This window comes from Columba livia, chromosome 8 (assembly GCF_036013475.1).
Source record: "Columba livia isolate bColLiv1 breed racing homer chromosome 8, bColLiv1.pat.W.v2, whole genome shotgun sequence".
NCBI lineage: Eukaryota > Metazoa > Chordata > Aves > Columbiformes > Columbidae > Columba > Columba livia.
Genome location: NC_088609.1, coordinates 29495681 through 29521001, shown reverse-complemented (window position 1 = coordinate 29521001; position 25321 = coordinate 29495681). Strand labels below are relative to the sequence as shown.

At 42.5% G+C, this 25321-nt stretch overlaps 2 protein-coding genes across 39 annotated transcripts in view; one reads left to right on the top strand and one right to left on the bottom strand.

The window, feature by feature from the left end:
• The first annotated feature begins 1066 nt into the window (after positions 1–1066).
• On the top strand, positions 1067–24924 carry NEXN (nexilin F-actin binding protein). 25 transcript variants are annotated; one of them, XM_065071290.1, is made up of 14 exons: positions 1067–1202; positions 9145–9226; positions 10370–10561; positions 10699–10780; positions 10867–11015; positions 12071–12112; positions 12924–13118; positions 13197–13370; positions 16511–16696; positions 20592–20789; positions 22092–22313; positions 23324–23509; positions 23965–24325; positions 24432–24924. In XM_065071290.1, exons 2-14 carry the CDS (start codon positions 9200–9202, stop codon positions 24443–24445), a joined length of 2028 nt encoding a protein of 675 aa, XP_064927362.1. In that variant the 5' UTR covers positions 1067–1202; positions 9145–9199; the 3' UTR covers positions 24446–24924. The 25 variants fall into 25 exon arrangements, with proteins under 25 accessions (XP_064927362.1, XP_064927358.1, XP_064927370.1 ...); XM_065071286.1 differs by having other exon boundaries at positions 20589–20789; XM_065071288.1 differs by having other exon boundaries at positions 1085–1202; positions 9149–9226; positions 20589–20789.
• Positions 9863–25321, bottom strand: part of FUBP1 (far upstream element binding protein 1) — a 42027-nt gene continuing 26568 nt past the window's right edge. For 6 of the 14 annotated variants that reach the window (XR_010474121.1, XR_010474114.1, XR_010474115.1 and 3 more), the window contains one exon: positions 15818–15941. Coding sequence is in view for 8 of the 14 variants with exons in the window: in XM_065071278.1 (XP_064927350.1) it covers positions 15924–15941 (18 nt within the window). In the remaining 6 variants the exon portion in view is untranslated. Of the gene's footprint in view, positions 11912–12831; positions 15942–25321 lie in introns of those variants that run through there. The other 8 variants (XM_065071272.1, XM_065071264.1, XM_065071276.1 and 5 more) reach the window with 3 other exon arrangements.

The following is a 25321-nucleotide window of genomic DNA, read 5'->3' as shown; positions in this document are numbered from 1 at the left end:
TTATGACATACATTAAAAAGAAATGGAATGGGAGGAGCTTTTGAGCTGCCCAGTTGATTTTGTTGACCTGTTTAATTTTGCTTCTATTAAAGGGTCCACAGCATTGATAAATGTTCAACACATAGGCCAGTGATCCACTAAAAAGCCAAATATTGAGGTTTCTAGTCTTGGAAGTCAAGAAGTGATTCAGCCAGGCACCTAAATAAGTGAGGAAAGCCCAGCCTAGGGCTGGCTGCCCTGGCTTGTTGGTGCAGCCGAGGTAAGTGGGGTGGCAGCTGGTGAGATCCTGCGCATCAGTGTGGTTTCAGCGCATCCATCTCCTGTGCCACACTCTTGTCTCTTTTCTTGCCTTTAGGAGACAAGTTTTTTCAGGATTATTTCCAAACCAGATTGCTATGGTGAGCTCCAGTCCTGGAATAAGGCTTCCTTTGATGGAGTAATATAAACAATGAAATAGAGAACACAAAATGGCTAATCCTTACTGCTGTAGAAGGGTAATGTATATATGTTTTGATCTGCCAAATTAGTTACGTGTTAATCTGCTGAAAATCTCTTTTCCTGAGGCTCTGCCTGAACTGAAATCTTCTGCCTTTGCTCCAGAAATCAGAGCACAGCTATTTTGACGGTGGCACTGGAGAAAGTTCCTGTGCTGTCCTTCAAAAGACAAACACATTTTGTGTTTTAACTTAGGTCTTGTTCAGATTTGCAAAGCCTAAGGTCGCGTGGTTATCATCATCATATTTTTAGATCCAGCTGGGAGCCGGGCTCCAGTGTGGCAGCCACAATACAAGTGGCATAGCAAGAAGAAAGTTTTGTGCTGGAGACCTTGCAATTGAACATGTAGGAAAGAAGTCGTCTTTAAGCAGGAAAAGGAATGTATTCAGATGTAATAACATCATGTTTCTGCCTCTGTAAAGTTTCCAGAGGAGTGCTGCTTTAACCCGAACGCGCTGTGTCTCACAGGTCTGGCACTAGCTGGATTCCTCTCCGCTCCATCAGTAACTGTCACATTACTATTATTAGTCGATTGCTCTCCATGTGCCTTAAAACGACCCAGGACCTGACCCCCCTCGGTATAAAGGCTCCCGCGGGCAGGGCAGGGCAGGAGCCCGCGGTCCGGAGCGCTCCCTGCGCGTCCCGCTGCTGCCCGCGCTGCCGGGGGCCGCGACGGGAGAGCGGTGGTTGCCGAGCCTGCGATACTCGTAAGTACGCGGCGGTACGAGGTGCCGGAACCTGCCGCGGCCCCGGGCGGGGATCTCTGGGGACGTGGCCGTGGAACAGCCGGGGTGCCGCCGCCGGCCGGTCAGCAGCGGGCGGGCTGCGGGGCGGCGGGTCCTCGCGCCCCAGTTCCCTCCGCCGGCATCGCCCGCGGGGCCTTCGGCCGCTGCCCTGCGGCAGGGACTGCGCGGCCAGGAACGCGCCAGCCGAGCGGCGGCCTCCCTGCTCCGGTTATTTATAGCTCCGCGGTGCTTCCAGCCTAAGATAATCCTGTCGGTCCGGGCGGCTGTCCGCGGCGGGGGGGCTCTGGCGGCGAGGCCGGCGCCCCCCGCCCCGGCGAGGGGCCGGGCATGGCGTGCGGGGCCGCGCCGCTGGGCCGGGCCGGGACAGCTGCCGCGGCGCGGGGCTCGCCTGGAATGCGGGCGCCGGCCGCGCGTCGCGACTTTTATGGAAACTTGCAGCGGCGGAGCGGCGGCCGCAGCCAAGGGGCGCTCCGCAGCCAAGGGGCGCTCCGCTGTCGGCAGCCCGCCCGCCGGGACCGCGCCGAGCTGCAGCGGCGGGGCAGCGCTCACAGGTAAGAGCGGCTCCGCCGCCGGCGGGTGGGAGGCAGCGGGTGGGAGGCAGCGCTCGGCCGGGCTCCCGCGCCGCCCCCGCCGCGCACAGCGCGGTCCGCCCCGCGCTCTGTCCCGCTCCCCCGTCCTGCGGCGGGACCCGGGCGGGCTGTCCGGCCCGCTGCCCCTCGGAGCCCCTCGGCCACCACCGTCTCCTTCCGCCGCCGGGGAGTCCGTTCCGCCGGCCGCCTCCTCACAGCCTCGGCGGCCGGGCCGAGCGGCAGCCCGGAGGTCTGTGTGGAGAGGCAGCCCCCTTCGCACCGCGGCCCCGCTTGTGGCGTCTGGGCGCGCCTAGCGAGGGGCTCCCGGGGGCGGGGGAGCCCTCCCGGCCCGGGCGGGGGCCGGTCCTCGGCGGGGGGCCGAGCGCTGCGCCCGCCGCGGCTGCGGCTCGTAGCTGGTTTGGGATGAAATCACTGCAGGTAGCGGCTGTGCCGCCGGGCAGCCCCGCCGGAGCTGCCGCAGCCCCGGGCGCTGGAGCCGCAGCGGCAGTGGGGCCGCGTCCTGCCCGCCGAACGCGCCGAGCCGGGCGGTGCGGGCCGCTCTCCCTTGTCGCTGTGCGTTTAATAAAAGTTGGTTAAAAATCTCATAAACCGCGCGTCTCTACATAAAGAGGAGTTCAGCTTTGTTGGGGTGCTCTTCCGCTTGAGTGGCACACGGAGTGCGTTCACAGGTTTTACTACATCCTGAAGTGGTGGCTTGGAAGAAAATATTGGTTTTCTGTGATAACTTACAAACGATTTGTTATCAAGTTTGTTTTAGGTAAATAAGAGCTTCTGCTAAACATAATAAACATCTGCAAAAAAGGCATGTTCAGTGGAACATATCAGTGTTTTGAAAATTAGTCAGCGAGTAGCCACATGCTAGAAAACTTAGTATCTTAACCTGAGACCTTAGATGTCTTAGAAAAATATCCGATGAAATTGTGAAACAATAATTAGTCTTATAAGAGTGCCAAATGTATCAAGGAACATACAGAAGTGTGGGGATATGTGTAGTATATGTAGAAAGCACAGAGTCCAGTGCCATGGAAGAACTGGGTAGATGGTTTAAGATAAGCCTAACAAATACTTTCTCTAACTGCATTTGGAGTGTTTTAAATGAGTCTTTTAATCAGTGAAAGAAGACAAGCTCTCATTTACCATACTCAGATATTCAGCTTTGACGCTTCTTCATCAAGGAATGATGCTCTGGAAGCAAGTGTGCGATAAGGGAGCTGAGGGCTGGTGATGGTGGAAGGGCATTTTGGGGAGCGGTAGGAGCGAGGGACGCTTTGCTGTGCGCTGGGGGCAGCCGTGTCCCCTCGGATGAAGGTGATGGTTGTTGTGGCATCAGCGCTACCAGCACTGATGTTGGGTTTGGCGAAGTGGAAGCAGCGCTGGTCTCCTCTGTGGCAGGGGCACGGGCACCATGTTCAGGCTGAGTTGTCCATGAGGATGTCAGAGAAGTGGCAGAGGAGCTATGTCGTGGCGTGGGAGAAGGGCAGAAGCGAATTGGCGTAGAGCTTTGTGGCCACTATTTTACCCCATGTTTCAGTACCCTGATCTCTGAAGTCCTGTCAGTGAAGTCAACAAGAGTTGTGCTCAGATCATACTGTTTCTCTTTGTCTGCTGTGACACAGTGAGGGATTGAGGAACTATGGCATGGGGCAAAACATCCTGATTTTTGTCTCAGGGATCTCAGTTCACAATTTAGTGCCACCCATGAGTAGGATCAGCAGATATCTTGGAACATGAAACCACAGCCAGAGGATCTCAGTGGGGCTTCCCCCTGTAACAGACCAGGCTCTCAGCCCCTGTTACATTTGCTCCGGAGCTTACGCACCCCATAATAGTACCTGAAGAGAATAAGGAATTAACAGAGAGACCTTTTCTACAGAGAAGGGTGATTTATTTTTTTAACACAGGAGTTGGACTGCATGGCACTGTCACATTAAGATTATTTATAATTGTATAAAGAGACATAGACAAAATCCTTTATAATAAATATGGTTTTATACATGACATCATATCTGCAAGGACTGTTCTGCTCTTGTGTGAGATTCTCAGTAAATGTTGTAGTGAAATAAATTCAAATGATTGTGTATGAAATTGAATTCTCTGGGTCAATCGTCGCTAAGCATCCTAGTCTTTAATTATAGGGATTTCATGAAGGGAACACAAGCGAGTGGAAATAGTTTTGCGTTTTGTGTTTTATAAAGTGCGATGTTCAGGCAGCTGGTGTTGGTTGTCAGAACTCCTTGGCTGCAGCGGGGCTGACGGTTTGTGCCAGTTCAGGATCTTCCCCTGTGCACGATAATTATAGTATCTGTAATTTAGTACAACAACTGGTGGTGTCATTCCAGCCGAGTTACAGTGAGGACAGAAATGCTGCGCATCGCTCTCTTTCCCCTCCTCTTGCCAGTCCCGTTTCATATTTTGTTAAATATTTTAACGTTGTGGGCTGTGTTTCCCTCTCCTAAGCGCTTTGGCTGCGAGTGGTGAATTTCCAACTCTCACAATATGGTTTTCTTATATAATGGCGTCTTCGAGGGTAGATCACAAAGACGAGACAGATGGTAAACGTAACTTAGGCTGTGCCGGGAAGGGCTTATTTATAACTCACAGTAGCCGCAGGACGGCAGGGGGGCCTCCCAAAAGGAGGAATCACAGAGCAGCTAGACTTCTATGAAGTCCTGGCTTCGTACTCCTGCTATACAGAGTAGTGTTCGGTTCAGGAAAACGCTGGTGTTTTCCTGTGGCTCGTGTTAGGATGTTAATCACTGCACTGAATATCAAGAACTTTTATGTTTATGTGGGAGGTTTTTCTCTGGTTAAAGCTGCACAACATTTTTTTGATCAGTTGAGGACTCTGAGCATCTTTAAGAAATGGAAATGAATGAAATTTAAGGAGGTCGATTTTGGGACTTGTGAACACAGGACTGTGTCCCCATAATGGTTTTCTTTGTTCACTTTGATTATTTTTTCTAAAGGAAAGTTTTAGGGAGTCTGCATGAAAAGTCGAGGAAGTGCTATGACCATAACAAATCGAGGCATATCAGAGGTGGCAGCTTAACCATGGCAGCTTACCCATTTACAGCAAACAAATAAGATGCTTTAAAACGGTTAATTTTTTTTAATTTCAGAGTATTTATTTGCTTTGTATTAAATTTTCACTTGAACCTTCCTAGGGATCCCTCTCTGCATTACAGGCAGTCCAGTAATGGCATTTTCTCTTCCATTTGGTTCCAGAGGTGGGACCATTGATCGCAGGATGGAGGTTAAATTTCCCATTGAGGAAAAACCTCAATGTATACCTGCTTTGAAAGTGGAACTGCAGTCTAGTACTTCCATTATAAACATTATAACACTCTAACATTATAAATGAGACTAGTGTCAGGTGAATGCTGGAGTGATGAGACTGGACAGGCCAAGAGGAGCCTAGTAACAAGCTCCATTCATTTTTTCATCATGTTATATTCAGCGTTATAATCTGGGACTTTTGTGAGTGGGAAGCTTAAATGAGGAGCTCTTACAGGTTTTCCTGAGACATGTTGATCTCAGGAAATAAAAGATGAGTCTGAATGTTAAGATTGGGCAGCTTCATTATTAGAGAACAAATCTCTTCTGAAGTAAGTACATATACAAGTAGACCCTTTCGCCTCCAGGAATAAGCGTTACTTGTATTAGAAGTACTCTGTGGGAATATTCTTACTACAAGATGAGAATATATACATATATATATTTATATGACTTAAAAATATAACTAGTTCATCTCAAAAGGGAATTAGTAGGTCAAGGTTTCTTGAGTTGGAAAATTTACTACCACATACTTTATGTGAAGAAATTGGCTGAAGGTGCCGCTCTTCCACGATTTGCAGATGTCAAGACTTCTTGACTTGGCCGCTTTGGTTTTCTCAGCAACAACACATTGACTATATGGATCCTCAGCAACAGCACATTGACTATATGGATCCTCAGCAGCAACGCATTGAGTGTATGGATCCTCTCTAATGATAAGGCAGATACAAGGAGCCGCGGTCGCTGTTGTTCCTGCAGCAGCGGTCGCTGCCTTACGGACCTAAGCCAACGCTCAGGGAATGCTGCTTTTTTTTCTTAAACATTCTGGTTTGTCTTTATTGGAAATGACTTATCTGCCTTGTGGGGTGCCGGGGGCAGGGTCCTGCCCAAGGTTTGCCTGCCGTGGAGAGTGCAAACATGGGTGGTATCACGTTCAGCAACGCCCTACTGCTTTATATCCATATCTTTTAGCATCAAAGGTGGAGGGAGGATGACTTGCAGATGCAAAATGCCTTGCAGCCAGCTGGCTAACCTTCAAGCACATTCAGAGTTAGCCAAAGAACTGGAAAGTAGCCTAAAGTAATAGCAGATATGGCAATAATCCAAATGGCAGAAACATATCTGCCGTTGTGAAGGCCCACTGCCTGTTGGTACATTTTTGGAAGTTTAGACAGCAGGAATTTGCAAGAAGAAATATCTTCCAATATTTGCACTTTCAGATAAAATTTCAGGTTGGTTGTTTGAGGGTAGATCTTGTTGCTGTCAGCAATCTCAGTGACACTGTCAAGGGGGTCAGGTAGGTAGAGCTATCGGAAAGGTTCAAGACACAGTTGACCCCAAAGCTCAAAGACTGAATGGCATTCTCTTGTCAACAAATCTTCTTCCTACAATTCACTTTACACAATGAGCAAATCAGACTTCAGAATAGTCAGTTTTCAAACAGCTTTAGGATGAAGCTGCACAGGTGGGGCCTTTTGCTGCAGCGAAGGTTGGTGGTCGTCGTCGCTGGAGGTGTTTGGGTGGGATTCCTTGGGAAAGATTCTCCGTTGGCCTCACTTCTCCAGCCCCGTGTGAAGGCTGGAAGGTCCCTGTGTCCCAGGCCACTGGAGTGCGTGACATTCCTGTGTTTTCTGACAGCTTCATGCAGTAAATCTGTTATTCAGCTTCTGTATTTTAAGTACAAGGCTGAAGGGTATCAGCCACAAGTAGGAAGAGGAAATCTAAAAAGTAGAGATGTAAAATAAGAGAACACATAAGGACTTCTCTAAGATCTGCTTAGAAAAAATGGGGAGGTCAAAGCATTTTAACTAGTTTTAAGGTTATCCTGATCACAATGGGGATTTTACTTACGTGCGTGAAGTAAGCTAAAGCTTATGAAGATGTGCAAACCCAACAGCACAATATACAAATGTATACGAAAGTGTATAGGGGCCTTGAAAGCACGAGAGTGCTAGTGAAGTTATCTGACTTCCAGACACAACAGAATTTTAACATGCTAATGCTAATCTGAAACAGTCTAAATAGGAACTATCATGACACTTTGTGTGTTGACAAGTGACAAACTGGAATGCCTTGGGTTCCTATCAGCCTACAAATAAGGTATTTGCCAACTCTGGTTTGTGGGGGAATGGCTTTCCATACTCATTCATTGAAAAGGAGCACCCCGGTGTTCTCCAGAACGTCTCTGCAGAGGCTGGATTTGAAGACTCTGAAACTTGCAAACCAGGGCAGAGATTGGCAGCTAAATGCTCGTTTCGTATGTTGTGATTGCTTTCGTTTGGAAAAACATCCCAAGATATTGAAGGATCTCATTTGAGCTGTATAGCTGCAGCACCACCAGTGAGCACTGCCGGTGTATTTCTGAAGAGCTTGTATGAAAACAACTCTGAACGTTCATTATTCTTAACACCACATAAAAAGTCTCATGCTTACAATGTGTTTACATTTAAGAATGATAAAATTTGAATTTTTATGCTTATCATGTGTTCGTAATTAAGAATTAGAGAACTTAAAGGATAAGAACTACTAAGAACATGAATTTCCATCTGTGTCCTGACATGAGTTCCTCTAAACCACAAGTGACAGAGCCCTTTCAGTAGTAAGTTACTTGCACAGACAGCAGTGGCACTGAGGTCATGTCACGATTTCCTTCCTCCCACAAGCTCCGATAGACACCTCATGATTTAAAAAAAAGGGAGAGGGAAGAAAAAAGGAAAGAGGTTGAAGCGCCTTTCTGTTGGGTTCCTAATAAATACCATGTAATTTAAAACTTGTAATGCTTTTCTCTTAAAAAATGCAGTGCAATTTCCATCCCACAGTTAAATGATATACTTTCTCTAAGGTATGTATGTGTCTTACCTAACTTGTTTCATAGTTTTTAGTGCTAGTTTTCCCTAGAATAGCCCTAGGAGAAGGGAGACCTTTGTTTTGTGTTCCTGGATGGGGGGAAGAGCTGAGGGAGAGAAGAGGGGTGGTCAGTAGGTCAGAGAGGTTCTCCTGCCCCTCTGCTCTGCCCTGGGGAGACCACATCTGGAATATTGTGTCCAGCTGTGGCCCCTCAGTTCCAGCAGGACAGGGAACTGCTGGAGAGAGTCCAGCGCAGCCACCAAGATGCTGAAGGGAGTGGAGCATCTCCCGTGTGAGGAAAGGCTGAGGGAGCTGGGGCTCTGGAGCTGGAGGAGACTGAGGGGTGACTCATTAATGTTTACAGATATATAAAGGGTGAGTGTCAGGAGGATGGAGCCAGGCTCTTCTCGGTGACAACCAATGGTAGGACAAGGGGTAATGGGTGCAAACTGGAACACAAGAGGTTCCCTTAAACTAGAGAAGAAACTTGTTCCCGGTGAGGGTGTCAGAGCCTGGCCCAGGCTGCCCAGGGAGGTTGTGGAGTCTCCTTCTGTGCAGACATTCCAACCCGCCTGGACACCTTCCTGTGTAACCTCATCTGGGTGTTCCTGCTCCATGGGGGGATTGCACTGGATGGGCTTTCCAGGGCCCTTCCCACCCATGACATTCTGGCATTCTGTGGAGTCACCATCCCGGCTGAGCCTCCAGCAAGGGCATCATCCTCCGACACGCGGGTGTGTTCCCATCCAGGGCCGTTTCTCCTCCTCTGGGGGCTGTGCGAGGTTGCGGGGCTTTGGCCCGAGCCCTCTGCAAACCTCCCGCAGCCGCAGCTCCGCGGTCCCTGTGCCCGAGCGGAGCGGCGGTGGCACAGAGCAACATTCCTTTCTGCTGGCACCGCCATGCAGAACAACAGTTTTGCAACACACCAGCCGGGGAGCTGGCTCCAAGTTACTATCTTTTTCTTATAAATGGAAATTTAAACCCAATAGCTAGGACTATATGGAGGGGTTATGAGCATGAATAGTGAATCATAAGCTTGTTCTTGTAATTACTGCTGCATACTTAGAAAGCCTCAAAGGACCAAATGAAATAGTGATACATTGATTTCAGCCTATGCAAACTTATACAGGGTGATGGTTAAAGCAGCGTTTAAAAGGAAAAGGAAGGAATATAACTACAACTGTTTCTTTCAGGTAGAAACTGAAAGCAATCTGAAACGCATCAGGTGCAGAGCACAATACAGTAGCCATGAATGACATTGCACAGAAAACGGAGGTATGTACCAATTTTAAAGTAATCGAAATAATGGAGTAATTTACAACCGATGTTTGCAAAAAAAGAGTAATTACAAACAATTATACTGTAAATCCGCTGGCATTGCTGCTCTTCCAAGACAGTGGAAGGGCGTTTGGAAGTAGCTTAAAGAAAGGAACTAAAGATTTGATGGAATCTGTGAAATATGTTGTTACTGTTATTAAAAAAATGATGGAGGAAGGCAAAATAAAAGTAACAAAATAGGAAGAAGTTTAAATGTTGGGGGGAAATGAAGGGCAACATTCACATTTAATTCTAGAATGTAAATATTAGGCTACTTAAAATGTTTATTCTTCCAACACAGACGCACTGAGCAACAGGAACAAAACCTACTGGTTTAGGTGGAAAACATAAAGCCCCCATATTTTGAGCCAGTTTTCTCAGCATATCTGTGGTCATTCCAGTAACAAGGGAGAAAACGTCACAGTAGTGCTGAAAAGTGGGGACTTCTCTTGCTGTTTGGGGTTGCTGAGAAGTGTCCATCGGCTGCATCAGCGTCCTGCAAGCCCAGTGATCCTGACACTTCTTAACATGAAATCACCAGAATGTTGAGTTCTCTAGATATTAAAAAAGGACATACATAATGCATCAGAAGTTTTAAATAAACCAATAGTACTCTTTATTTTAAAAACATACGTGGCTGTTGAAGTGTTAAAACATACATATTGTATTTTATTAAAACATACATATTGTATTTTATACGTGTCTTTGTATGGGTTTTAAGTGCCGGGGGCAGAGAGGCTCTTTGGTGATTGCTTATGATTCAAAGCAACAATATAAATCTGTACCTAACTTTTAAAGCCATAGTAATTGAAAATGCACATTCACATAGTTCCTTCGTTTAGTTACGTAGCTATTAATTACAATTACTTATAGCTTAATGCAATGCTAAGTGTTGTTTTGTGTATTTTAGTGTTTATTGCTATTTCTGAACAAATACAATGATGCTTAATAGATGGTGGGTAGTGGCAGCAAGTTCCTAATCCCAAATGCACTTCTGGTTTATGTTCATACATTCTTCCTAACCCAATCTCTCAGAATATTCCTGTCCATCTGTTTCACCTTTCTTTTTCTTATCTTCATTTCTCCTTTATCTTCACCAAGATTCTGCTTTCTTCATCTAAACCCGTCCAAAAATCCTATGTGCCCAAGCTTCACAAGGGGGATGTAAAGGATAAATTTGAAGCTATGCAGAAAGCAAGGGAAGAAAGAAATCAAAGGAGATCTAGAGACGAAAAGCAAAGAAGAAAAGAACAATATGTTAGAGAGAGAGAATGGAACAGGAGAAAGCAGGAGGTTATTTTCTTTGCGTTATTTTGCGCTATTTTAATATTGAATATCTCATGTGAAACTATTTTCACATGATTGTAAGACCATTTGGGAATTTTATTTGATTTCTAAAGACAGTTTACTTCCTGTGTTTTATCAACCAGATGAAAGAGCTGCTTGGGTCTGATGAAGACGACGACACAAAATCATCTAAAATAGAAAAGGGTTATGTTCCAAAGCTCATAGGTAAGAGAGGTCTCATGTGAAAGGCCACGGAACTCACTAGATAAGTATTAGATCTGACCGCTGAACTGTGTATTTCATGTTCGCAGGAACTGTTAAAGGCAAATTTGCAGAAATGGAGAAGCAAAGGCAAGAAGAAGAAAGGAAAAGAATGGAAGAAGAAAGAAAGCGCCGCATTGAACAAGATATGATTGAGAAAAGAAAAATTCAGCGAGAATTAGCCAAGAAAGCACAGGAGGTATGTTCGTCTGATCACAATAATCGGGATGTAATTGCAAACCACCAACACGAGAAGAAAAAGGTTGGAATTGAACAGAAAGATTTGATCTTCAGGTTTATGACAGTAGTGATTTACATGGGAGATGCTCAATGGGGTGGACGTGGGGAGGAACGTACAGAGAATCTTTACGGTAATAATTTGTTTAAGCACTAAACTCAAGTTACAGATAAAGCCAGGCAGGCATAAACCTGGTAGGAATGTGAATCAGCCACAAACTTTGGTGTTATACGCATGCAAGAGTTTGCAGAATTTACTAAACTAATTAGAAAATGTTTCTTTTCTTTTACCAACCCTTACTTTAGACAATTTTTGCTTATACATTAGTGATAACGGTTCAGTGATAGATGAACCAAGGCCAGCAAGAATAGGAAAACGCAATTGGCAGGCAAAAATGAGACGACGCTAACGCTGTAAAAAACCACGAATCGTGAAGATTCAGATAATGTTTTATTCTGTTGCAAATGTTGTCCTTTGTAAAATTTTGCATTGGGGTGTCAATTTAATTCCTTTTGTAAGGTTTCTTCAGTGCTGCAAATAGCGCATTGAGAGTGAACATCTAAACAATAGGCTAGAACCCTACATACCGTGTAGCATTGTAGAAAGTGTATTAGACGGTGATGTATAGAGACTATATGAAGCAAATACAACAGTAGGCTTTTTGCAGGAGTTGAGGGGAAGGCAATATCACTTGAATCAGAGATAATCAATGACCTTGCTTGAGCTCTTTCTCTCTTCACACAATTCTGGAACGCTTCCATGGAGAATGGACGTCTCAGGTTCTCTGAAGTGTTACAAAGCTTTGGCCTCTTTTCTGTGGGGTGTTTTCTGTCGTGTTCCCTCTTCAACCAGCTCACCTGTGTGCAATATTCCAACCAAGGTTCAGTCGTTACCATCTCCCTGAATTTAAGCGCTTCATACATATCACTGATACGAAAAGAATTTCCGATTCTGTGTTTGCAAATCTAAGGCAAAGAGCCAAAATAACGTAATCCTATGAAATTCTCATTTAATAGATTGAGGACTTTAACAATACGGGAACTGAATCAGCAGCAGAGGTAATCAGATTTTTTTAAAGAAATGTTCACCTAACCTACATTTTTTATTCACTTTGTTTTATTATTGTAATCTGGGCTGGGAAAACCTAGAAAGGGGCACACAAACCTACTTAAAATCCAACCAAGGAGCTAACAAACTTTTAACTTATGCAGAACTATATGTCTGTGCTTTAAGTCGATGTATTGAAGTTTGAAATCGAGTCTGCACTGCGAGTATTTTTTGTTGGTTAAAAACATGTAAAATGCGAATATTCAAAGCCACCAGAAGGATTTGAGGGACACTGGCAACGGTGCTCTAAGTCCTCTGCCTTTGAAAGTATCATCTTAAAAGCTCTTTGCCTTGAACTTGAAATTAAAAGGGGATTCTGTCAATATACAGGTATTTGAACACCTTACTCAGTTAACTTGTTTTTTTTTAAATTGACTAATTTACTGTATGGATTTGGAGTTCAAGTCCTGCAGTAGTAAATACAAGACTGGAAGTGGAGTGTGGCTCCAGCTCCAAGGTTTTCAACATTTCACCTGTTGTTCTGCAAACCACGAATATTTGTAACTAACAGTTGATGCAGATTTGTAAAGAAATCACGGAGTTTGCCAGCAGTTACGTTTAAAATAGAATTCAGTCTTGATGCTCTTCAGATATTACAAGAAACTAGTGACTGCTTTGGGCTGATGGGTTTATTCTTGTTGCTCGTAGTACAAGTAATTCTTCTGGAAGCTTTTGTGCACACAGGTAAAACCAGTTTTATTAAAAGTGAGTCTATCTAGACGTCAAGCTTTATAAAAATATAATAAATATCTTTTTGGACAGGAAGGGGATGATTCACTGCTAGTTACAGTAGTGCCTGTAAAACACACCAAAACCCCTGGGAAGATGAACATAAACTTGGGGAACACGGGCAAGGAGAGAGCAGAACAAAGAGCGAGACAGGATGAAGAAATGAAGCTAAAATATGAGGAACAAAACCAATTCCTCAAGGAAACCAAGTGCCGTTCATTTGTCATGGTAAACCACTCACCTAAAAATACCTGAGAAATAAATATCTATTATTTAAGGTATAACTATTGCATTTTTCTTACACAGGGTGAAAATGAAGACAGTGAAACTCAAGAGCCTCTGTCTCCTGGTAAGCTGAAGGTAACATTTGAAGAACTCGAAAGACAAAGACAGGAAAACCAAAGGCGACAAGCAGAGGAAGAAGCAAGACAACGTTTAGAAGAGGAAAAACGTGCCTTTGAAGAAGCGAGACAGCAAATGGTAAATCCATGCGTTGTTCATGGTGTTACAGAATTTTCACATAGGATGTGCTTTTACATTCTTTCCTGTATCCTCTTCTTCTTTTTGTCTTGTCCCTTAACTCTGTTTCAAGCTGTAGAGAATCTCAAAACTGTATCACTGTTCGTTTTTGAAAGACGTATTTTTGACCTTAGTTGTACCTCAGTAACCACACTGGTTTAGATGGTTTAGATGCTTTAGATACTCCTCTCGGAAAACCAGAAGCTATGTGTGGTTTACATCTGCCAGCAATCTGGGCAGGTTTTAGATCTACACGTAGTGGCACCTTAAGCTGTAAATCCTCAGGAAGAGAAGAAGTTGTGCGTTCTTAAATAGTGCTTCAGATGTTTCAGTCGCCAGTTTGGGGTGAAAACATTCTGTAGTAAGAGAATGCTATTTGTATTCTCATATTTGTTTATAAATACCTCAATTACAACTTTCCTCTTATGGAGAAAGGGGAAAAAAGGTCAGCTCCCTTGTATGTATAGATATAAACAAGAATAAAGTAGGAATTACTAGAATAAGCCCTAAATGGTCAGAAATGTAGCTCACAAATCCTGTTTTATATTACTTGCAAAACTGCCTCCATCTGTATTCTTTATCATAAGCTGAACTTGTTTAGATCATCTATAAACAGACACCTCACTATAGTTTGACCATCCTAAAGGAATCGAGCACTTAGATACACTAGATTGTTTAGGTCTGTGTTCCCTCGCTTTACCACCCTCCATTTCCAAAAGCATTTTTTAAGTTCTGTATTTAAATAGCCATCCCCTGTACAACCACGATCATTATGACTTTGTTAATTTACATACAAAGAAGACTAATGAGAAATGAGATTTTAATAATCCGTGAAATCTTTGAAAATGTTATTTCTAGGAATTCGCCAACTCTGACTTAAAAAGAGTATAATTATGAATGAAGGTGCTTTGACAAACAGCTCAAGGTCACTATATTGACCAAAAACATTAAAGAAATTAATATTCTCAAGGATGAAAACCCCACAGAACCTCCAGAAACCCCAAACACTGAAATTCCCAAGTGGTCCAAACTCTGGGTTTAGGCAGATACTCAGATTGTAGTTTACTCTTCCACCCGCAACTCCAATAAATCACTGAACCTTTCTGCACCAATAACCTTGACATTATGGCAATAATGCACTTTTTTCTTATTATTTGGGGGTGGGCAAGGGACACTAGTGAAGGAGAAGAGGGAGGAAAATGAAGGAGAGAGAACTTCATGGAGTCACTAGTCATTCTAACTGAAGTTTTGTTCACACCTCCCACCCTTACGTATATGCATTTATTAGCCAAGCAATATAAAGTAATTACCAAATTCTCTATTTCAAAAGAAATTTTCTGATACACGGTTTTACCTGATATCCGTGTTTGTCAAAATATTCAGAAGTTTTCTAAAAGGAAGAGTTGGGCAGGGAAAAGTTTAATGAAATATAACAAGGGCAAGTGTAGAGTCTTGAATCTGGGCAGGAACAACCCCAGGTTCCAGTATAAGTTGGGGAATGACCTATTAGAGAGCAGCGTAGGGGAAAGGGACCTGGGGGTCCTGGGGACAGCAGGGTGACCATGAGCCAGCACTGGGCCCTTGTGGCCAGGAAGGCCAATGGTACCTGGGGTGGGTTAGAAGGGGGTGGTCAGTAGGTCAGAGAGGTTCTCCTGCCCCTCTGCTCTGCCCTGGGGAGACCACACCTGGAATATTGTGTCCAGTTGTGGCCCCTCAGTTCCAGCAGGACAGGGAACTGCTGGAGAGAGTCCAGCGCAGCCACCAAGATGCTGAAGGGAGTGGAGCATCTCCCGTGTGAGGAAAGGCTGAGGGAGCTGGGGCTCTGGAGCTGGACAAGAGGACACTGAGGGGTGACTCATTCATGTTTACAGATATATAAAGGGTGAGTGTCAGGAGGATGGAGCCAGGCTCTTCTTGGTGACAAACAACGATAGGACGAGGGGTAATGGGATCAAGCTGGAACACAAGAGGTTCCACTTAAATTTGAGAAGAAACTTGTTCCCGGTGAGGGTGGCAGAGCCTGGCCCAGGCTGCCCAGGGAGGTTGTGGAGTCTCCTTCTGTGCAGACATTCCAACCCGCCTGGACACCTTCCTGTGTAACCTCATCTGGGTGTTCCTGCTCCATGGGGGGATTGCACTGGATGAGCTTTCCAGGTCCTTCCCACCCCTGACATTCTGGGATTCTGTGAAGAGTTCAACAGTTAATTTCCTTCAGTTATTTTTTCTTTCTCCTATGAATGCCCACTAAAAGATGTCTGTAATTCCCTTGACTGGCTACCCCACATACCAGTCCCAGGGCTGCTTGCAGGTTACAGAAATCTGGATTATCAATATTCTGACAGTCGCCAGGCAATTTCCTCCAGTAACAAATAAAGTTCCCTGAGGTATCTTCTGAAGATGGTTCGTTCTTTTGTTTTTGATTGCAGTTTGCAAACCACAGGCTTCTGTTTGCAGAGAGGTGTTCACTGGAGATAAGCAACAGTGAAGAGATCCCAGTATATCAATTCCCTTTCTTCAGTGATGATTAAATGTCTAAAAAGAAAAGATACAAAAGTCTCAGTCTAGAGTGATAGCAAAATGTCGGTAGGTTTAGTTTTGCTATAAAACTCTATGACTTTTTTTTAACTTGTAAGTGCATTGGTGAAAACAATGTATATGCAAACAAAAAAGACTTGATGGCATAAAGGTCTATGAAAGTGATGTAAAGAAAGTGAATATGGAGCCATTTTCAGTATTCAATGCTGAAAATGTAAAATACCTACTTAATTGTTCAGCCTTTACCTGATAATACATTGTTCTTTCACTTACACACTCAACAGATTTCTAAAAATTATAGAAGCTACATAGAGGGTCTTGAAATGCGTTTCGTTTTCCCCTCCCCCAGCTAAAACCAAGACTAAAATGTTTCTTCTGGGAATCAAACTCGATACATTTCTTTTCCCCCAGGAGAGAGAAAAAACCAAACCAACAAGCAAAACCCCACCACAAACAACCGACCATTTCTAAAAGATCAGAAAGGAATTAATGGAGTATTTATTTACTACAAAGAATATTTCTGTGTTTGGATAAGTCCTTTCTCTTCTTTCCTCTCTTCTCTGAAGGTAAATGAAGGCGGTGAGGAAGAATCTGAAAACTCTGTTAAAGAATTCCGTCCTGGTAAACTCAGACTCAGTTTTGAGGAGATGGAGAGACAGAGGAGGGAAGAGGAGAAGAGGAAAGCAGAAGAAGACGCAAGACGGCGCATAGAGGAGGAGAAAAGAGCATTTGCTGAAGCGAGGAAGAACATGGTATGGCATTTTTGTTTAGTACCTAGTTTACTTAAGTCTCCAAGGAACTAGAAAGCAGCTCTGGGGAAAACCTTCACATGGAGTTAGGAACGTGTGCTTCAGCTCCTTCATTCATTAGCTCACCTCTCACTACTCATTAGAAGGTGTGGGGGGGTAAACTAATCAAGCTTGTTTGCCAAAAATCATGACAGAACAACCCCTCCTCACAGCAAGCCTAGAAAGAATCTTCAAATAATTTAGTCAAAACCATATATTATGTCCAATGGGCATTATTACGCTAGATGCAACAAACTAGGAAAACGAAATGTTTTCACAAGGTGGGTTTGTTGTTTGCTCTCTTTTTCTGAGGGGGAACGTAATTCCTTTTACTTCTCCCAGTTTACGTCCCTGCCTTTACAGGGTGTCCTCCAATCCGTTCTTACTAGGTAAAGCATAATTAATGGCATATTAGAACATCACGCACTGCAAGTACAAAGTTTGGTCACCTTTGGCCCCTTAGGAAGGTAAAACTAAGAAGGTTGAATTCTGCTACCGATGTTTTTATTGCATTTCACTGCTTGTTCAGAGAAACAGAAAAAATAACTTATGACATTTATCATGAGAACAGTTTGTAATACGGAACTTCCTTAGGCAAATGCAGATCTCTGATATGCAATGACCTCTAAAATTTAAGATTATATTGTAGACAAACTTTCAGGAACTTAGGACTGGCATACTGACACCTCCTGAAAGCAGAGAAAGGTGCCCGATTTCAGAGGGCGGCAACAACATTATTTATAAAAAATAACTAGCATGTATTTCACTGTATTCTTCATGCTTATTCCAAGTTTCTGGAATATATACCCTGGGGTATAAGCCCGTTATGGGTGAACGTTAGGAAATACAGTATTAAATTATACAAACTACCAGCTAAAACTAAGTATTGTTTGTTTCAAAAGGAAGGGCAAGACACCCCATATGAACTATGGGATAACCCACCCACTTGGTGGTGTTTTCCTGCATTCCCCTCTGTAGTTTCATTGGGAAAGAGCAACTGTATGCTTAATAAAATCTTCTTCATCATTCAAGGCAATGCTTTTGAGGCAAATTAAAGCTTTGTTTGGCTGCTAATATTGCTAGTGGTGCTCCCTCTGCCTGGAAATTGGGCCAAAGACAAGACTACCCAGAGAAGCTACAATGTAAATTGATATTTGATATTGTACTGGTAAACAGTTGTGGAAAATAGTGTCTGTCCATACCTGCGGTGAGAGAAAATAGAAGCTAGAGCCACTAGAATAAGAAGAGTGCTGCTGGATTTGTGCCATTAGGATTTTCGTGCAAAGCCAGCAGACAACAGAAGGAAAGCAGGGAAGGTATGTGGGGTCTCACCAATTAAACAGGGCATTATCTATTAGATGCAGCACAGAGTCTGTGCTTGCACTGTAACAGCCAACAGTGAAAGGCATTCAGTCATTTAAAAAATTAACTGAATATGTATTTTCAGCATGGACATCTGAAAATTTTTTGTTAATTACCATCCTGAATATGAACAGCACATTTTGTATTACTTGGAACAGAAAATACAAGCCCATGCTTTCCGTATTTTCCACAGCTACGTGACATAGCAGCCATGCAGGTGTGCTCTTAAACATATTAGTCATGTCTTTCAGAAGTAGTATAACCTCACATTCCATTTTTATTTAAGCATTTAAATTGTTATTTTAGAACCTTCTTCATGTTTATCCATTTTAATTTAGTTTTGAAAGTACACACACACAGAAGCAGTAATGTTGTTGCTTGAAAGCACAACCAACACCTCCTTTTGGAAGGATCTCCCTGTTTCCCATTGATTTGTTCTGTATTTACACTTCCACCACCGTGCTCACTTTCAGACTGGAACATTCGCCTTTCATCCCCATCAGTCTCTTCCCATTAGAGGATTGCATGAAGAACCCATCTTAGCACAAACAGAAAAATGTTCTGGTTTGTATCAGTCCCTGTTTGCCCACTGGAAACTGGTTGACGGCGCTGCAAACTGTGGTTATTACAGGACTGTTTCTTGCTACCATCTGTTCCCACTTTGCAGGGGAAAAAAAGTATGGTCTCACTTCACAAAATATGGCTGAAATATTTACAGAACTAACCACAAGGGTTTTGAGCATAACAAAATTCAGCTGATTATTTTTCCCTAGTTTTTAACCAGGAGTAAGTTGGCTTCCTGCCTTTTCATGTCTTATTGATTCAAAAAGAACAGTGTTTGCTCATACACATGTTTTTTTAAAGCCTAGACATACACACATTGGTAAATTTTGAACTAATGCTTCTCCTTTTCACTTAGTTCTATCTCTTCTTGAGGTGATGAGCGTATGGACCAATGCATCACAAGCAAGAGACTTCCACATGGCGTCACTAATTTAGCTGTGGTTAACCTCGGAAAACTCTGTGGCTATGCATTGTTTTCATTAAAAGGAAAGAGTTTACAGCCTTGTTTTTTGACTCCGCTTCTCCATAACACAATTCCAACAAATATGCTCATATTATGCAAAACAAACGACGAATGGAAGGAATGGTGGGGCTGAAGGCCAACTGTAAGCTTACTCAGAGGGAAAATCTGAAGGAAATCTATACTGAGTAGCGGTATTTAAGTGGGAATTGGCCCAAAAACCATTGGAAGAGCTGTGATAAATAAAAAGGATATGGGCAAAGTAGGTTAAGATAGTGGTACAAACCGCAGTAGCACAAACAGCACTGAAAGGTATAAGTTACAATGGCACTAAGTAGCAATAAAAAGAAGTGCCAAAGAATCTTTGAAAAAAAATGTTTCTGTTTCTTTATAAAGCTTGCAAAAGCACTTTCTTATGGTTTTGCCCCTTCAGCTCTTTCTGGCATCTGGCTGGTTGCTGCTGTTGGGAATGCCTACAGGTTGAGGCAGGTTGGGCTCTTCAGTGTTTGCCAGCAGGATTTTCAACCCTGTGCTGATTACATAGCACCTGAAGCCACATCTGCACCCAGTTCTGGATCAGTATCTGACCCCATCTCACTCATTTAGGTACAGAATATTCCCACCGAGACAATCTCTGTTGCTAAGTTTATACAGTTACATGCACAAACATACATTTATATAGGTTTTATCAAGGAGTTATTTTAAAACCTGCCTGCGTGACTCACGCCACGCTACCTGGCCATTTTTGTAGCGTACAGCGTCGTATTTTGGTAATGCTTCAACAAATTGAGTCTGATGTTTGTTCTTACACTTCCTGCTTTTGCAAATAATGAAAATAGCCTTTCCCATGCCTTACTATCTGCTTATGAATTAGTCTACAAAATAAGCAAACTGCTCATGGACGGCCGTCAAAGCCCAGCCCTACTCGGAAGCCTGGGGAAGGGGGAAAGAAGTGGCAACATAACTTGGTATTATCAACTTGTGCACTAGAGTTTCTTGTGGAAAACTGTTCCGTTAGCCGTACTGGGAATAGTGACGTTGTTTAAGAACAGGAACATAATTCGGTTTGCTTAGAAAAAGATTACAGATATTTGTACGTCAGTGTTAAGAGCAATGACGTTCAAACACAAGTACTTTGCCTAATGATAGTCTGTGAAGTAAACAGGAGTGAATTGTGTCAGGTCCCAAAGCTGCATCCTCACCATTGCCTTGCAAAAAAGACCACACTTTAACACCTTTCATTATAGAAGTTTAGCACTGTAATTATAAAGAGCTAAAGTCCAATAAGAAAATCTCCGAAACACACTCCCTTCCCCAACATGAGAGGAACACCCACGTTGTCTTATTGCACCTTCCTGCACTGTGGCAGATGTTATAATACTTGGTTATCTCGATGTGCTACGAGTGAGCAACACTGTGATTTCACCGCAGGTACCTTCGGGATGTAGAATTAATGCTCTGAATTTCCAGCAGGTGCTGGATGATGAATCGCCAGAAATGTTTAAAACAGTTTCTCAAGAATCTCTCGTCCCTGGTAAACTGGAAATTAATTTTGAGGAGTTGCTGAGGCAAAAGATGGAAGAAGAAAAGAGACGCACGGAAGAAGAGCGTAGACAAAAGTTGGAAATGGAAAAGCAAGAATTCCAACAGTTAAGACAAGAAATGGGAGAGGTGTGTATATCAAAGATTAGGTTAAGTATGCACTGAATAAAAATACAGTAGATCATTTCAGTTAATTCCTAAAATCTCAAAGTTTAAGACTGTAACTGAAAATTCTTTTTAAAGGAATTTTTTGATCAATATAGATCAATCAAAAATAGAAAAAACATATTATTTAAGCATAAGATATATATTTTTGTCACTGATCTACCCTTTCATCCCTTGCCACACTTAAAGCCACAATTTCAAAATTGTCATTTTATTTTAGTCTTTCTTCACTTATGAAAATTCCACATTATTACTGAAACAATTACGTAAAATTTACAATGTTGGGAGAACAGAAACATCTAGTTCCCAGATGAATATACAAAAAATCCAAGTAGGAAAGAGCAAAATTGTTGCTTTTCCTCAAGGGAATGCTGTGTTAACTAATTAGGAAAGAATTACAGGGGCCTCTAGTTATTTCTAATCAGTGTATCAAGGGTTTGAAGACTGTCACAGTTCACTTTAAAAATCACACACAAAATTTGCTGTGCATACCAAACGTCTAAAACACCGTGTTCATGAACTTTACACTTCAATTTGATTTGGTTGTGGGTGGCAATTCTGTATTATTTTGAATGTCAGAGGACTACATTTATTTACTATTTATGTTAAGCAAAGCTGGAGTAGTAAAGGCTCTAGTTTGTGACCTTCTCAAGGAAATTTTGTATTGCATACTGGGGAAGAAGGGAGAGACGGGGACATCCAGCTAAAATGCAGATACATCTTTACTGTCAGTCAGAGCAAAGGAGCAAAATATCAACAGTTACAGCATCAGATGTGGTTTGACTACAGGATCCAGAACTGCCATTTCTTTTCCAGCCATGACATCCTGAAATCTCATCTGCTTTTTTACTGAATTCAAAAATGTAATAATTTTCTGTTTAACAAAGTAGCTGTATTTTAGAATATTATATCATACTGCAACTAAGTCAGAGAGGTAAGTTATGTATCCGGGCTAACTAAGGGTTTTGTATTGCTAGGTGTCTGGTTTTCAGTCTGTGAAGGGTGGTTTGTTGACAGCAATCCTTTACCAAAGGGTACATTCAAGGAAGATATTTTAAAATCTGTATGTGGTTTAGACGTGATACAAACGCAGTAATCCTGGCAATAGCAAGGAAAACAAAAAGGGAGAGGGAAAAGGTCTCTGTGCTGATTTCAAATAACTAGGGGAACTATTCACATGTACTGAATTACACCTATGTGTTGGGAGAACGGGTAGTAAAATCAACTAGGACATTATCCATCTTACACATTGTCATTTCTGAACAGTTGGAAGAAGAGTGTGAAACCTTTGAGCTAAGCAAAGAATATGAAGAGTTAATAAAGCTCAAAAGAAGTGGTTCCATTCAGGCAAAGAACTTAAAGAGCAAGTTTGAAAAAATAGGACAACTGTCTCAAGAAGAGATACAGAAGAAGATTGAAGAAGAGCGAGCTAAGAGAAGAGCAATGGATGAAGAAATAAGAGAAAGGGAAGCTGAAAAATTTCAAGAGGTGAGTTGCACTCTCTATGTGTTGATGATACTTAACTAGCACAGTGGACAATGCTGCTATATTTCCAAAATTATTTTCTCCCTTCTTTCCTGTTCCCTCCTTTGGATGCATGAGGAAGTTTCCCCTCAGCATCCCTAAGGGAAACACCAGTTCATTATCAGTCACCTGGCCAAGCAGGGATCTGTTTTTCTGCTCAAAGTCCTCAATTCAGCATCTTAACAACCTGAAACCTGCCAGCCAGAGGGTTTGAAACATCCATATTGGAAAATCAATCTATTCATCACATTAGTTGCTTCTCCTTCTGAACTCTTAATTCATTCTCCACTGTATGAATTAAGAAAACAAATAAAAAACCAATACAGTTTGAAGTCTTTTTATCATCTTTACTAGTTTCTCAGGGTATAGCAGAGAAGGATGCCTACTTATCTGTGTATCTCAGTTTTTTCAGAGGGGAAAACACCAGAAATGAAGCTCTCGTTCTAGCCAGTAAATCAACGCCATGCTCCATGCCCCAGAACACCAGTGTGAGCTTTCATGACATCAGATGGCAGCACAGGATCCCTAACAGCAGCAAGCCTGATCTGAGCCACAGTAGTCACTTCAGTATCAGCTCAAAGCCTTTTATTTTTGAGCTTTTATTTAATGACTGACACTGTAATTATGTTTCTGTAAGGTTGCTGTGTTAGCTGTTGAAGCTGCCATAACAATCACAGCATGAAGGTCACGTCACTAAGGATCTACCATTTCCACAAGCTAGTATTTCACTTACATATGACATCTTTAGGAGTGTTTTCCTACCTAATTTTTTTGAAATTACTTTTCTAAGTGTTTTGCCATATCCCTGGGATAAACTATTATGAGACTTGACCTTACACCCAACATTAAAAAAAACAAAAAACCCACCTCTGAGAAAAACAGGACTCTGGGTGGCTTCACTCAGTTTAGAACTACTGCTCTACAAAACTAGTTTATTATCATACACATCTTAAAGTTCCCTTTTCTCTCCCAAGGATGATGAGGTAGATGTGAGACCAGCCAAGAAATCTGAGGCTCCATTTACTCATAAAGTAAACATGAAGGCCCGTTTTGAGCAAATGGCAAGAGCCAGGGAAGAAGAGGAGCAGAGGAGAATTGAAGAACAGAAATTACTACGCATGCAGTTTGAACAAAAAGAAATTGATGCGGCATTACAGAAGGTATAAATTACAAAGTGTCTTTTCTTCAGTCCTAAGTGTCTTTTAAGTTAGCATCTGATTACCGCTGATGGTGACTGTCAGAGGTATAAAAGGAGCATTATACTTGCTTTACAACAGCTGCTGTGAATTGCTGCAATAATGTAAAATTGCTTTTGGTGTTTTCGCATATTCTTGAAGAGTATCAGAGAGATACTGCTAAGAAAGTTAATTATATCCTCTGAATAGTCTGAAAGTGGAATCTGCATTTATGCCTATATTTTAGCCCAAGATCCCAGACTCATTAAGAGCCATTTTACTGCCTGTTCTATATCCAGACAGCATTATGTTATCCAGTGAGGACAGGTGTGGCATTTCCCCCAGAAACATAGGAACTTTTCCGTAATCAAGTAAGTGTCACTAGCAGCCATACTGCTATTGCCACTTTAAATGTTCTAAATCGACTTATTTTATAACAGAAGAGGGAAGAGGAAGAAGAAGAGGAGGGAAGTATTATTAATGGCTCTACTTGCGAAGATGAGGAGGATCAAGCTCGATCTGGAGCTCCCTGGTTCAAGAAGTCACTGAAAAACACATCAGTGGTTGACGGCGAGCCAGTGAGATTTACAGTTAAAATTACTGGAGAACCAAAACCTGAAGTTACATGGTGGTTTGAGGGGGAAATGCTGCAGGACTCTGAGGACTATCAATACATTGAAAGAGGAGAAACCTATTGCCTTTACTTGCCAGAAACCTTCCCAGAAGATGAAGGGGAATATATGTGTAAAGCAGTCAACAACAGAGGCACATCTGCTAGCACCTGTATTCTGACCATTGAAAGTAAGAGTTAGCATTTTCATTTGCTTAATTCTCAAATATTCTTCTTGCATCTTTCCTATTACGAAAACCTCATTATCTGTTTCTCTTAACCCTTTTATTTTTCTAGCTGATGACTACTAATGCTCTACTTTCACTGGAATCTTTCTTCCCCTCAAAACTTTCTTACTGCATCATCTCTTTCTCTGATGGGGCCAACTAAAGCAAGCAAGGATATGCACGGATTTGTCATTCCTGCATCAGATAAGAGGAACCTTCAAGTTGTGAGAGTGTCCAGGTTCCTTGCTCAATACAAAAATTAGTATTAAAGGCTACAAAGAAGGAATCAGTGTATGCAAGAGCAAATAAAGGAAAAAGCTGAATTACAATAGTGCTCCCACATTTGAAGACCAATTGTTGCGTAATGGTATAAAGCTTAATACACAATCTGGAAACTTGTGTAGTAGTGTAAATCTATTGGTATATTTTGCATGAACACTGAATATTTAAGCTGTTTTACTTTATCCCAGAGGCATTGAACTGGCAAAAGGAAATACTTATAGATGATTTTCAAAATCCTCAGTGTACTATTTTTAAAGAATAAAAGATTACCTAACTGCTCATTTTGTTGTTTTGTTTTGAAGAGCATTAGTTCTTCTGTTTTAAAACGGGCTTGCATTTTAACTGTTACGCTCTTTTCAACCTAGGCAGTTGATAATGCAAAAGTAAAACCAATCTCAGTAAGGCTTGTTGTAGCAGTCTTTATAGTACCAGCTATTGCTTGTAAAACTTCTGATTTTTTCACTGCTTAAATGATCCAGGAATGGCCAGTGACAAAATATGAGCCTATCATAGCTAAGTTGGTAGGAAGCAAGCTTCAAGAATATTTTCAGAAAGTGCCTACCTTCTCAATCTTTGTTCTCTCTTAATGCAATAAATTCATTGCTGCATCTCTCAACATTGTCTTCTTAAGACTACTGTACTGTTTTTCTTCAAGACCTCCTTATATCAACACTAATG

Coding starts and splice junctions, on each gene's coding strand:
- NEXN (XM_065071286.1), top strand. CDS start 9,200: ATGAATGACATTGCACAGAAAACGGAG. Junction 13,119..13,196: donor AGTGCCGTTCATTTGTCATG/GTAAACCACTCA, acceptor TTTCTTACACAG/GGTGAAAATGAAGACAGTGA. Junction 20,790..22,091: donor TAAGACAAGAAATGGGAGAG/GTGTGTATATCA, acceptor ATTTCTGAACAG/TTGGAAGAAGAGTGTGAAAC.